General features: G+C 39.4%; 1 protein-coding gene across 6 annotated transcripts in view; it reads left to right on the forward strand.

Annotated features, from left to right (window-relative positions):
• Window positions 1–14,796, forward strand: part of LOC128011446 (zinc finger protein castor homolog 1) — a 94,028-nt gene that overhangs the window by 50,545 nt on the left and 28,687 nt on the right. For all 6 annotated transcript variants that reach the window (XM_052593818.1, XM_052593814.1, XM_052593817.1 and 3 more), the window contains exon 2: window positions 10,226–10,798. In XM_052593818.1, the coding sequence (XP_052449778.1) occupies window positions 10,270–10,798 (529 nt within the window). In that variant the 5' untranslated portion in view covers window positions 10,226–10,269. The remainder of the gene's footprint in view (window positions 1–10,225; window positions 10,799–14,796) is intronic.

Consider the following 14,796-nt stretch of genomic DNA (forward strand, 5'->3'; position numbering starts at 1 on the left):
AATGATATTGCCCTCGCTGCTCGTTTAGAAACTGTTATCAATGTCTGTGATCATTTGTGCGCCGCTCGTTTCGTTGTGCACTGAGCTGTTGTGCTGTTTACTTGTGCTGCTTCCGTTTGAGGGCACATCACATCTAAAAAATCAGGAAACCAGCCTTTTTTAGTGTAGAATACACAAGAAGCTGATGTGGTTTTATCAAAAGCATATTCTTTGTTTGAGTCAGTATGCAATACTTCCTCTTGTTCTTTGACCAAAATAGCACACACACACACAAACACACACACGTTCACCTTTTGAAAAGCTTCTACTCATGATGATTTCAAAAAGAGCAGCCGCAGCCTTTTTTTCCTCACAAGTGTATCGGTTTGCTTTTGTACACAGGTATGAAATGTTCTCACTTTCGAACTTGAGTTTGTGTGTTCTTGCAAAAAATGCTAAAAGCATTTGCCATCTTTGAGAACGACTCTTGTGTTTGCAGGTGTTTAAAATCATCAGCATGAACTATGTATACTACAGCAGAAACCCGTCAAAAGTTTGCATGTTAAATACATTAAATGTCCAGTACACATGGAGTAGCCAAAAATTATGTTGGCAGTCTAATGCTTCAAATAAATACTTTAAATAATTTATAAAATATTAAATTTGCTTTGAAAACTGATTTTCCTATTATTCTTAATGTTCTAAAAATATTTTATTAAATTGTAGCGTGAAACATTTTACTGAAGCTATGCATGTTCATTACATAATGTAGATCTGAGTGTCTTATTACAGTTACTGTAAGTGCTTTGTTCATTTTGTTTGTGTTCTTTTTTTTTTTAACCAACGCATATTGAGCTTCATGACTCTCACAGGATGATTCAGATGTTTCAGTCTTGTCAACTGACCGCATTTCACCGTAACAAAGCATAGATTAAAAGAGTTCAGGTTTGTTTTAAAGAGGTATTGTTGCAGAAGGGAACTTGGAGAACTAAAAGAGTCTGAACCTGAGAAGTCCAGGGGACACCTGCAAATTGTTCCTCTGTGCATAAAAGGTAAAAAAAAAAAAAAAAAAAGTCAGAGTCTGTGAAGCAGAGCAAATGTTTTAATGGTGGCCAGGGATCGAAGCTGTCAGCAAGGCTTCCTGTCTGGAAATTTAGTTTTTTAGTTTTTTGTCTATCTCGTTTCTGAAGATGTGCACCGTGAACTATAACGTGCAATAAAATGCAAGCGGAATTTAAAAACAAAATTGCTCCAAAAACATTAAATGTATATACAGTATTGTTCAAAATAATAGCAGTACAATGTGACTAACCAGAATAATCAAGGTTTTTCGTATATTTTTTTATTGCTACGTGGCAAACAAGTTACCAGTAGGTTCAGTAGATTCTCAGAAAACAAATGAGACCCAGCATTCATGATATGCACGCTCTTAAGGCTGTGCAATTGGGCAATTAGTTGAATTAGTTGAATTAGTTGAAAGGGGTGTGTTCAAAAAAATAGCAGTGTGGCATTCAATCACTGAGGTCATCAATTTTGTGAAGAAACAGGTGTGAATCAGGTGGCCCCTATTTAAGGATGAAGCCAACACTTGTTGAACATGCATTTGAAAGCTGAGGAAATGGGTCGTTCAAGACATTGTTCAGAAGAACAGCGTACTTTGATTAAAAAGTTGATTAGAGAGGGGAAAACCTATAAAGAGGTGCAAAAAATGATAGGCTGTTCAGCTAAAATGATCTCCAATGCCTTAAAATGGAGAGCAAAACCAGAGAGACGTGGAAGAAAACGGAAGACAACCATCAAAATGGATAGAAGAATAACCAGAATGGCAAAGGCTCAGCCAATGATCACCTCCAGGATGATCAAAGACAGTCTGGAGTTACCTGTAAGTACTGGGACAGTTAGAAGACGTCTGTGTGAAGCTAATCTATTTTCAAGAATCCCCCGCAAAGTCCCTCTGTTAAAAAAAAGGCATGTGCAGAAGAGGTTACAATTTGCCAAAGAACACATCAACTGGCCTAAAGAGAAATGGAGGAACATTTTGTGGACTGATGAGAGTAAAATTGTTATTTTTGGGTCCAAGGGCCACAGGCAGTTTGTGAGACGACCCCCAAACTCTGAATTCAAGCCACAGTACACAGTGAAGACAGTGAAGCATGGAGGTGCAAGCATCATGATATGGGCATGTTTCTCCTACTATGGTGTTGGGCCTATTTATCGCATACCAGGGATCATGGATCAGTTTGCATATGTTAAAATACTTGAAGAGGTCATGTTGCCCTATGCTGAAGAGGACATGCCCTTGAAATGGTTGTTTCAACAAGACAATGACCCAAAACACACTAGTAAACGGGCAAAGTCTTGGTTCCAAACCAACAAAATTAATGTTATGGAGTGGCCAGCCCAATCTCCAGACCTTAATCCAATTGAGAACTTGTGGGGTGATATCAAAAATGCTGTTTCTGAAGCAAAACCAAGAAATGTGAATTAATTGTGGAATGTTGTTAAAGAATCATGGAGTGGAATAACAGCTGAGAGGTGCCACAAGTTGGTTGACTCCATGCCACACAGATGTCAAGCAGTTTTAAAAAACTGTGGTCGTACAACTAAATATTAGTTTAGTGATTCACAGGATTGCTAAATCCCAGAAAAAAAAAATGTTTGTACAAAATAGTTTTGAGTTTGTACAGTCAAAGGTAGACACTGCTATTTTTTTGAACACACCCCTTTCAACTAATTGCCCAATTGCACAGCCTTAAGAGCGTGCATATCATGAATGCTGGGTCTTGTTTGTTTTCTGAGAATCTACTGAACCTACTGGTAACTTGTTTGCCACGTAGCAATAAAAAATATACTAAAAACCTTGATTATTTTAGTCCAACACATTTTAGTCCAATGCCTTCTCTTCTACAACTGTAGCAAATCATGGCTCATGACTGTGACATTTAAACCAATTATATATTTCCAAAATATGTCCTGCCAAAACATTCTGTTTCAACACAGAAACAAAAACATCTTTCAATGAGCTCTTTAAATGTTCTGCCTTCTTTTACTAACTTACCCGGAGGCTTTACTGCACGGCTAATTTAATTCATTCAATTTTTTTTTTTTACAGCAAAGTGTCTTAAAGCCTGTCAAAATGTCTTAAGAGTCTTGTTGTAGAAGTGCCACAACTCATTTCTCTTTAATGAAATTCATATGCTGGTGAGAGGGGGCATGTCTAAACATCTAAACAGGTTGCTTTTTAGGTTTCACACTGAGGTTATCTGAAAGGGCCCTCTTTGATTGACATCATCCGGCTTGACAGCGCTTCATATCAAGGTTAACCTGACGTTCGAAGGCCCGAGAGGGAAAGAGGCAGAGCAAAACAGAAGAAAAAGTCAGACGGCGTCCGGGTCCTGCTCCTCTCTGCCACTCTTTCCCTCTCTCTCACACGGCAGGTGGAGGTTTCTGCACTCTTAATTGATAACTAATCGAGCTGCGTGTGCTGTTTCCCCCGGAGGACGGCCCTAATGGTGGCTTGGCTTACTCAGCAGCGCAGCTCCGGAACCACTAAATTAAATATATCCCCACAGATAATGACTCTGAGTGACAGACTCCGGTCTGGGCGGCTCCAGCGGCCACCAACCTCTCGTTGTGCCCTTGCGCTGGAGGAACTAGAGTAGCCCACCCCCTTCTGCGTCCGCTCGGCTCCCCAATGCACCACACTAACCACGGCTCCTCGTGACAAAAATACATCTCAAGCAGTTAATCTGTGCAGATATCAGCTCAAGTGCCCTTCAGTGGCACGGGGAGCCTCTCCTCATAACCTTGATTCCTCTCAAACTCTTGCGCTGCACACAGGCTGCCCCTCAGACATGGCCAGGGTGCGCTTCAATCAAACTTCTACCCAACTGGTGTTGAGACCATCATGTACTATTTTTAAATGTAAAAATCTCTACAACCATTGCTGTTTTAAAAGAGTTTGTTCAACCAAAAACGAAAATGCTGTCATTATGTACTCAGCCTCATGTGACTTTCTTTTTGAAAATGACACTTATCAATAAACTATGGAAAATACAGTAGCACTTTATTTTACAGTCCTGTTCCTCATGTACATACTATGTACTTATTATAGTTATTTCAATAACTATGTAATAACTAGGTACTAACCCTGAACCTACCCCTAAACTTAACCCTACCCCATGTATTTACCTTGTATTACCAGAACTTTCTTAGATGTAAGTGTTACTGTATGTACATTATAAGTACATGTAAGCACATGTACTGTAAAAAAAGAGCAACTGAAAATACTCTATTTAAACTTTAGTAATGTTTTTTATATTCAGCTAAGATCATTAAATTGATCAAAAATAAATTATGTTCTTTTGAACTTTCTATTCATCAAAGAATCCTTTAAAAATGTATCACTGTTTCCACAAAAATATTAAGCAGCACAATGGTTTTCAACATTGATAATAATAAGAAATGTTTCTTGAGCAGCAAATTATCATATTAGAATGATTTCCGAAGGATCATGTGACACTGAAGACTGGAGCAATGGCTCTGCCATCACAAGAATAAATAAAATAGAAGATGGTTATTTTATATTGTAAATATGTGTTACAATACACTTCCAGTGACTTTAAAAATAAAGAAGGAAGAAAGAAAGTCATGCAGGTTTTAAACATTATGTTGAGTAAATAAGTAAATGACAGGATTTTCATTTGTGAATGAATCAGACCCATTCTTCAGAAAACAGCTGTGCCTTCCTTCATGAGCGTCATCAGGATATATTTGGATCACCTCAGACTTTACTTTTCCCTATTTCAGCCCTTTTGTCCTCAGGGGACGTCTTAAATGCTTTGTCTTATAATTAGGCTTCAGGGATGTATTTATTCTCCGAATGTAAAGGGTTGCTTCTTAAACAAAATATTTCCTTTTCCGTCTGTGCGTCAAAATATGCATCGGCCATTTTCTGTCCATTGTCCTCAGCGGCAAGTATGTGCGTGCTTTTTTTTCTCCATGGCTTGTTTGTTTTTGTTACCTGTAACGGGATGTAACTGAATTATTGTATGTGGCAGAAGGTTTCAGAAAAGAGAGAGAGGGAGAAGTCAAAGTAGGTCCTTCAAGGTCAGTCCAAAGACAGCATGCAACATGCAAGGTCACATTCCAGACTAAAAGCAATAAGTGCTTTATTGATGGGAAAAAACACACACTGCAAGCAAGCAGATGTGCAACAGACTGATTAATAATACAACAGATTTGAGTGAGTGTGTGTGTACTTGTGTGCACGCCCTCTGCATTCATATTTTGCTTCTCCAAAAAAACAACTTTAAAGTCAGAAAAAAAAAAGAAAAACTCATGAACATAATTGTTTTGTCCGGATGTGTATCTCCCACTAAAAAATTGATTCCTGCATGGGAATCTGAAAAATCCATTAGAGTCCATCAGACAAAAAAGGACAATGATAGAGTGTGTATGAGTATGAGCAGTTTATAAAACCCCATCATAGTTTGGCCATTAGTGCACATGTGAGCAGACGTTTTATTTTCGGCACAACCTCTTAATGCAACAACTTGCTTTTAGACATAAGATACCGCAGAAATGTCACATTACAAGATTAAGACCAAAAGCAAAACTATTAAAATATGTATCATAGAAATGCAGAATGCACAGTTTCTCCGAACCTCGTGCATTTCTGAGAAGCTTTTTATTTGTTTTGCCATCATTTACAGTACACCACAAACCAGGTAAACCTGCCCTGTGAGCACCGATCCTCCCCTCTCATACTGAGATACCAAACAAACCTGTTTAAAACCTCAAATAACCATCTTTTACCTTTTAATTCTCTTCCTTTCACCTTCTTTTTCTTTATGCTTCACCTCAGCCTCTCCTTCCATCTTTTTCCGCTTTAAGTGGCAGTTGGGAATGGCATTGTTTTTAATCATCAGAACCCAGAAATTATTATTATCGTCTCTGACGCGGCAATTAAAACTTCAGGTCAGAGGCACAACGAGCGGTGATCAGCAGCGAAGCTGAGAAGTTTTAATTAGACGATCAGAACCATTAATGCACAAAAAAAGGTGTGCGCTGGGAAATTAACGTGAACGTCTTAATCAGGGTTACCGACTCCGAAGAGGAGTCAAGTGAACAGAGAGCAAAAAACAAATCATTTCCGCACCACTGGGACAAAACTCAATTAAATATGCATGCAGAAAATGGAAATTCAGAGCATCAGCACAGACCGGTGGAAAAAATACGGCAAATTCCATAGATGGGGTCGCAGACCTGCTTATTGTTATTCTTGTGTAATAAAATCGAAAGAGAGGCCAGATGCTGGGGAACGAGAGTGTGTGTGGAGAACCGGTCCGATGCTGACTTTTCCGCTCCCCTTCCCTCAGAGCGGTGGGAGACACAAACTCCTTCCTGCAAGCTGTAAATTAGCAAAATAAAAACAGAGGGGATTATTTCAGCATGTGTGTGTGTCCGAGCTTTAGTAGGTGAGGAAATACCTGGGAACCTGGCTCCATCTTGTTGGAGTTGCAGCTCATAATGAGAAACTGCATTGTAAATATGCACAATAAAGCCAAGGAAGGGGCAGGAACAGCTAACCGTTCTCATTTCTCGGTTTATTTGACATTTACCTCGTTAAGTTGCATTTGCAGAAGCCCCTGACAGTCAGAGGTCCTAAAAAAAAAAAAAAAAAAAAAAAAAAAGGTAATTCACACACATTCCAGGTCAGTAAATCTGTCAAAAAGATTATAATATCAGCATAAAGCTTTTAAAAGTGAGGACAGCAACAAACTGCTCTGACTGGAGGATCTTTAAATAATGAAAAATAATCCAACGCTGTCCAGGCCTGTTGTATTAATGAATGCTCCGTATTATCAGGGTTTTGTCCTTGCATTAGTCAACGTATTTTGATAGTCTGCATGAAATCAGACAGGGCAGATCAGAGTGTTAGATCACCGCTAAGTCGAGGGATTCGGGTTTAGCCAAGTAAACAGAGTTTGTTTCTAAAACAACCGCTGCAGTGGATGCCAGGTGAGAAGGAGTATGTCATATCCCAGCTTTAGCGTGTATACGCTTCCTGTCAGAACGAGAGAGAGAGAGAGAGAGAGAGGGAGAGGGAAGAACAGGACACGCCAATCTAAGCAGTCATTAACAGCCACTTCCTCACTCTGGTGGGCTGATTGCAGTCAGCACACGTTCATACAAATAATGCACTTCCAACGGCATTATTAGGATTTGAAACACCACTTGATTGGGCATGATATCATTCCGGCACATAAACAGAAGCTCCGCATTAAACGAAACACACAGGGCCTGGAGAGCCACGTTCAAGGCAGCTTCTCTGTCATTCCCGGCGTCCTCCGCCTCACGCTTCTGAAAAGAAACAGGGCTTGTGGGGCCTTTGATGTGCGAGCAGATAAAAAGAAGAAGCTCTCTCACTCTTATTGTTGAATCTGTTTAGAATAGTTTCTTGACTTTTTCGCAAAGCTTTTCTCCTTATACAGTAAAAGCGTTACGGCAATTCCAGCTCTGCACTATTTCCAGTAAAAAAAATATTGTCAGCATTACAATAAACAGGACCTCTTAAAGAAAACAAGTTTTTGCTGTGATCATCCCCACCGTTGGTTTAGTATTCAGCACTGACAGGCGTCTTCGGCGGCCTGAAATAATAGCGTTTTACCGAAACGAATCAAATCAGTGAGGTTTGCTGTTTGTTACACCTATTTTTCTTAACACGAGTGCCGGTCTCCTGAGTGGTGAGAGGGATCCCAGAGGAGAGGCTGTTCTTTTATCTGCGTCCCTTCTGATTTTATCGCACTGCATGCTATCATGAACACAAACGACTTGAAGTAAACAGCAGTTACCATAGCGATTTCCATTGTTGGTCAGAGCCGAGGCATATCTATTGCCGGGCATGTATTTAATGCAGCAGCTACTAACTGGTTTACCATCATCTTTTTTTTTTCCCCTTCCTTTTTTTGAGCTCCGGAGAGTCTCATTAGTGCCCTGATCCTCTCTAAAACCTCAGATCTCATCTCTAGACAAAGATGTCTTTCAAGTGCGCAGCATTATTTTTTTTGTAAAAGTGCTAACTTTTTTTTTCATATTAAATTTATTATAATATTTTATTTTTTATTATATATTATATTAATGTAATATTTAACATTTAATATATATACATGAATGATTTAGTTTCTTATAAAATTGTCAGTCACTGACAAATAGTTAGCATTTACTCACAAATGCACATTTTTATTATGGCGAGTGCTAATTTTAGATGCTGGGTGTTGACAATGTGTGTTTTGATTGTTAAAAAGAAGAAAAAAAAGAAACGCACATAAATTGTGGGTAATGGAACAAGATCGCTTCTCAGGGGTCATTTCCTACAAGGAAAAGCGAGATTGCAATGCAAAGGAAATCACTAGTTAAAGCGTGAAATACTGAGCAGGGTAAACAGTGAATGACCTTTACTGTTACGCCCCAAATGACCTCAATCTTCCTTTGGAGGTGATCTGAAAAAAATACTTCAGAATTTATGTTCCCGCTTCCTAATAGTTTTTGCAGCTGATATTTTTATTTTTTTCCTTTTTTGGGGGTTCAAAATTGCCGTCCGCAACTGAATGACCTCTTAAACCCGGGCCTTGCAATTGTTTAAAGTAAAAATGAGCACATCTGAGGCATTTAGGTGCATGCGGTGCAGCGCAGAGCGTGCATAATTCCTCAGCTCATTGTTTCAGAGAGGAAGTGTTGAGTGTAAATACAGTAACTGAGAAAGCATGTGCCGGGGGCCACAGGGTGCACGGCACATCTAGTAAGTAACGGGCTTACCTCGAGTCTCTTAAAAAGCACATAATGCCAAAAAAAAAAAAATTGATTTCAATTTTACACACTTTCCAATCAAAAATGATGTGATATGTTCTCATTAAAGCATCCATTCCAACCTAACCAGCTTTTGTATTGACAGCTTCATGTGATGTTTAGAAATAGCTCATCTCAAGGCAGCGTCTAACTACCAGCTAAAGTGTTCCACAGACCGTTATTCGCCCCGCAGGTTTCCCATTCTTTATTTACTGCATGATAAACATCTAACGTTACGGGCGGGCTCGATTTTAAGCCTGGAAAACCTATTAAAAGTGAACTTTGCTAAATCTTCGCATCAGAAAGGGTGACTTAGCAATGAGAGAATTCTGCCCTTAAAAAGGCATCTCTGGATATGGAAAGACCCAGAACAGCTGCAGGGGGGAGCTGACACGGGGAAAGATATTATAGATAGCACATTGGGGTGAAATAGCAACCAGGCCAATGTGGAATCTCCACATGCAGATTTCCGTAGAATTACTGAAACACTAAACCGTAGAAATTCACGCTGCTATAAACTGGAAATGCTCTGGTTGTGCGGCAGGTAAAATGGAACGAGCCTATTGTGAACCGGAACCGTGTGCGAATGATCGGTTCCATTACACTCTCAACTGTCTATATTCAAGGGGGATGCACAGGAAGTGTGTACTGTATATCTGACTCTCAAACCACTGTTGATCTTGTAAATGTCTACTGAAATGTGGTAAAAAAAAAAAACTGTTGGTGTGGTGGTCTTCTGCACTGTATAAGCAGGTTTAGGGGCTGACGGCGAATTTGAGTGACAGTTGTAGAGACTAAAGCAGGTTGAGTGAAGGGAGTTGATGTGAGGTGAGGGGGTGGCAGCTACTTTTTTCTCTCTGTGTTTGTCACTTTTTATGCTTTCTGTCTCTTTCTTTCTGCTTCTAGATGTACTGTCTTATAGTCTTCATTGTTCTCGTCCCTGCGCTGAGTTAAGGCTCACATTGGCAGGACGCTGGGCCTCTTTAGGTGAAGGGAGCGTTCAGTCAGTGTTAGGCTATGTTCAGGATTAAATCTCTCCATAGTGGTGGCTTGACACACTGTTGGGGGTCTGATTAAAATCTAGTTTTTCTTCTTTGATTGTAGGAAGAGATATTTCTCTTGTTCCCTTTCTCACCTTCTCTTAGGTGTGAATGACATCTGCAACTTACAGACACACATGATGTTTTCTTTATAATTCTCTATTGTTCTAGAAAAGAAGTGCCAGTGTATCAAAGAGTAGCAGCAAACAAAAACAGGTTTGTGGTATTTTGCGTGAGGCATTGTGGTTAGCTTGAAGCAGTGAAGGATGGCTCATCAGTGAGTAAACAACTTCCACAAATCTTGTTTTTAACCACTAAAATGTTCTTTCTCCTTTCTTTCTTTTTTTCGTCAACAGCTGAGAGGAGTTTATGCACTGAAAAGACCTCAGGAAAATCCACAATGGCCGCCAAAAGGAAAGGTGGCCTAAAACTGAATGCGATCTGTGCCAAGCTTAGCAAGCAGGTTGTGTATGACGGCAGCTCCCAGAATGCCGAGGGAGACTCAGACTTAGTGGACAACAGCGAGCGGGGCAGCTTGCACTATGATGAGGGCGACAGGCCTGAAAGCGACTCCCCAGAGGGCCTGACCCTGGGCCAGAGCCTTGAGGAGGACCAGAAACGGCGTGAGGCCATTGAGAAATGGGTGAACGGCGAGTACGCCGACGATCCACAGTCCTTAGACGGGGGTGAGCACAGGGGACTCAAACCCAGCAATGGAGACGATTGTCCCCCTGAAGGTGTTTATATGGTACAGCCCAAGGGCTGCAGCGATGAAGAAGACAACGCAGAAGAAGCTGACACCATGACAGGCTCCCACGAGGGCAGTTATCACGAGGACAGGGACTCTGAGGGCAGCACCCCACACAAGGACGACAGCTACCAGCCCACCACTGAAGCCCCACCTCGCCAAGCCCCCTTCTCTTCGCCAGGTATCACCTCTTTCTTTTAGGACGATGTCATTAGTATGCATAGGTATTTGTATGTTACATTTGCACACACATTTTCATATGTTTGTGCACACTATACATATAAATACTATACATATATATATATATTTTTTATTTTGAGGTGTCCCCTGATAAATAGGTTCAATACTCCCAATCTCATACTGGGATGAAGAGTCTGAGAAATTCTTTATAAATGAAATCTAGATAGAGATAGATAGATTAACAATAAAATGCTATGTTAAATAAATGTGATAACTTTACAAAACATGACATTTTAAACATTTGATTATTTATTCAAATAAAATAAAACCAACTTTTTAATTTCATGAATTTACTGTATTACTCTACGAATCTCGAAACATTTGGATCTTAGATGCTGTTAGTACGTTGCTTGCATTTCAGTGTCTAAAAAAACATGTAGATCTACACTTGACGTACAGTGAAAATATCTGCGAATACTATACAGATCACTTTGTTCAGTATTTTTCTCTTTGTAGCCAAAACAAAGTGTGCATAAGCAAGATAAAATCTCTCCTCAAAGGCTTGCCGGCTCAGTTTTCACAGGTCTTACTTCACCTGTGTGCTTTGCAAGCATAATTACAGTGACACTCTGACAGGGCCACAGCTACACAAGTGCAGTTCTTGGAAAGAGAAATGTATAACATAAAAAGAGTAACTGTTGCCATTCGCAAACATACTATATAGAAACAATCTGCATTGGGGAAACTAAACGGGAACTAAAAGAAGAAATTCATTTTTAGCAGAGGCTTATAGAGACTGTGGTGTATGTGTGTAGCAGACGAGGTGCCAAGACTGCAGGTCGGCTAAGCTTCATATTACACCCAGGATTACACTCTGACTCTTTGATTTTCTATAAGCTCACAAAACGTAGCTACCACCCGGACCCAGTTACATAGTAGACCAGCTCTGCCGAGACTCCAGGTATCTATCAGTTCAGGAGATTCAATCCTAGAGATTCAGAAAAATAAAGTCTTTAGTATACCGAGTGGCCTTTAAATCAGCATGGAAAGAAATTAAGACTGCATTTATTTCTGTGTTTGTAACAAAGTCATCTAGATAACATGAGGTACGCTCTGCCATCCTTCACAAAACAAAGCAAAGCAAAATCTGCAGAAACTGACACAATCTCCACCTTAAAACCTCTGCGAACTTTCACCTCTGACTATCTCAGGAGGACTGCAGTACTCAACAAAGGTACAACAAGACAGAAACTATGCTTGATAACAACAGGAGATAAGAGAGATATCATTTTGTTTAAAAGACAGTTCTTTTCTCAGATAGCTACTGAAATCAGGTTAAGCTGGTGCTTTTTTGTTAAATGCTTTCTTCTTTCAGTTTTTCTTCTGCCTCATGTTTTTTGTTTTTTTTTATCTTACGGTAGAAGCATTTATATGCTTGTGGCCTATCACATAGGTAGGGCCAAGAGTTTCTCAGAAAATCAAGTATTTTCCGGCAAACATGAGTGCTTTGTGGTTGTAATCAGTCATTTTGTGTTTATTTCATGGTCATAAAGAAAGCTGTCTGTAAATATGTGTTTGTGTTGTACACCTTTGCTTTCATTGAGCCCCGGCTGCGTCTGCATCTCAAAATGAAGAAAAAGCATCTCAAAATGAAGAAAAAGCGTTTGAAGACTGCAGTGTGCAGACATTAGTCACCACTCTTGTCTTGAGTTGTTTTTCCCTCCTCTCTCTCTTTGTTGATTGTAACTAGGGCATCTATACTGCCATGTTACTGAGCGGCTCACAATTAAAATATTTTTTCTTCCCTCGTGCTGCTGTCTTTCAAAGGCTGATGCGGAGCGCACATAATTATGCATATAAACATAGTGGCTTAATTATCTCTCACAACATCAGTGACAATGTAATTAACAAACATCGCAAGATCAATGAGAGAAACTGCGACCTTCAAAACATTTAACTCATCACATCAGGGGACTGAGCAGAATCCCTATCAGCATAAAAATCACAGAATGCCTTTCCCATAACAGTCAAATGCATGCCATGCTTCCCAACCAGGCTAGGCAATAGATCATGTCAACATTTCAGTGCATAAAATATTAGATATTTTAAATAATGTTTTTTTTCTCCACTCTAAATTTTTAGAAATATTTTTGAGAAATAAAAACATACATTCATCCATAAATTAATTTATAATTTTTAGTATATAATATTTTTCACTTCAGAATAAATTCTAATAGAATTAAATTTTACTTCTATGAATTCTAACCAAAGATGTTTGGTAAAAAATCACAATTTAGCTATATTAGCTAGCTAAATAAATTAAGCTACCTTTAGTTTTGCTAATCAACAGAAGCTAATATCATCCACTGTTAAAATATTTGTATCTTTAATGAGTGTTTTCTTCATATCACAGCTAATTTTATTTGATTTATTCTGAAGAGAAATGCAGAGGTATGTTTTGAAGTCTACATCTTTCAAAATATAAACTTTTGAGTTGAGTTTAAGATTTCAAAATCAGCATCAGAAATGTCCGTTTGAGAGCAGTGACAGTGTTGTCAGTGGACCCTTGATAAGTTCATATATATAGATCCTTACAAGTATATCCTTATCATCACCACCACTGGAAGACAAAATCAGCCTGCTTCTGATGGCCATGTTTGGTCAGCAGAAAGGAGATATAATGCCCATTTGTTATCACACCACGGAGGGAAAAATGTACCTTAATTGCCTCAAACGTAGACAAGGGCTTTGTCACAGGCTGGAATTTGCCAGTATGAAGTGGTGAGATTAGGAGCACTTCTTTTTGTACTCTCCAGTGACACGAGGAAAAGAGAGAGAGTGCTGGGAGTTCAGCCAGGCAAATCGCACCTTTCCCCCAAAGCCATGGCTTTCCAACCACATGCACATGACATCATTTGGAGCGTGTGAGATAAGGATGAGGGGGAAAACTCATTTACATGCTGTTTTAAAAGGTTATCTTCTCTTAGGTCCTGGCATAATGTGTGCAGTTTAAGTCCAATCATTCTCCTGACACTGATAGTCTATTAAACGCATGCAGAGCCGCCCACTGGCATGCTAGACTTCTCGTCCTGTCTACTGTTACCACCTGCTACTACTGTGGCCACAGCTATTACTTTTCCTGTGTAGTACAACCGACATCTCTTCTAATACCAACAGATTGATCTCAAAATGAAAAGTGTTAAATGGAAAGTTCTCCCAATAATTGGTATTTTGTCATCATCTGGTTTTTCTTTGTCCATGGAACACAAAGTAAATCATCTGAATAACTTTGTTTGCATTCCACGAAAGAAGAAAAACTGAAAAGGATTGGAACAACACGAGTTGATCATTTTGGTTGAACTATCCCTTTAACAGTATAGGGGCTGCATGTCATACAGGTGACTTTTGACACTAATAATGCTGATGATAGACCATAACACTCGGATTTCGGTCAGAAAATGAAGGGAGTTTCCCAGCTGTTTGAAAAAAGGTATAGATGGAATACGTCCAATTGCCCAAAGCAGGAGAGTCTTTGATCGCTGCCCTTGGAAAATGTTCAGGGACAGAGATTAAAGAGCCGGTCCTGACTTTAAAGCTGTGTAAAAACACATGACCTGACAAAACCCTTCTAAGCAGTCATGACCTATACTAAAATACCATCACTGGATGCCAAATTTATAACTGAAGCCTTGCTCTGCCAAACTGAAGTTCTGGAGATACGTACAGTAAGTAATAATAGCTCATTATTTTTACAGTTAGTGTTTTATTTGTGGCCGATTTAGCAGTGATTAAGCTGAGGCTAATTAACAATAAATGAGTGTACTTTGTCAAAATGTAGTCAAAATAGCATTAGAGGCACGCAGATCTCATCTGGCTATAGCTTTCAGTGCTATTTTTACCATTTTATATGTATATCTAAAGTATACCAAATAGAGTACAATATATTGTACTCTATTTGGTAAGCATGGCAGTAATACTCCAAGCCAACAATGAATTAAG

This window comes from Carassius gibelio, chromosome B23 (genome assembly GCF_023724105.1).
Source record: "Carassius gibelio isolate Cgi1373 ecotype wild population from Czech Republic chromosome B23, carGib1.2-hapl.c, whole genome shotgun sequence".
Classification (NCBI taxonomy): Eukaryota; Metazoa; Chordata; class Actinopteri; order Cypriniformes; family Cyprinidae; genus Carassius; species Carassius gibelio.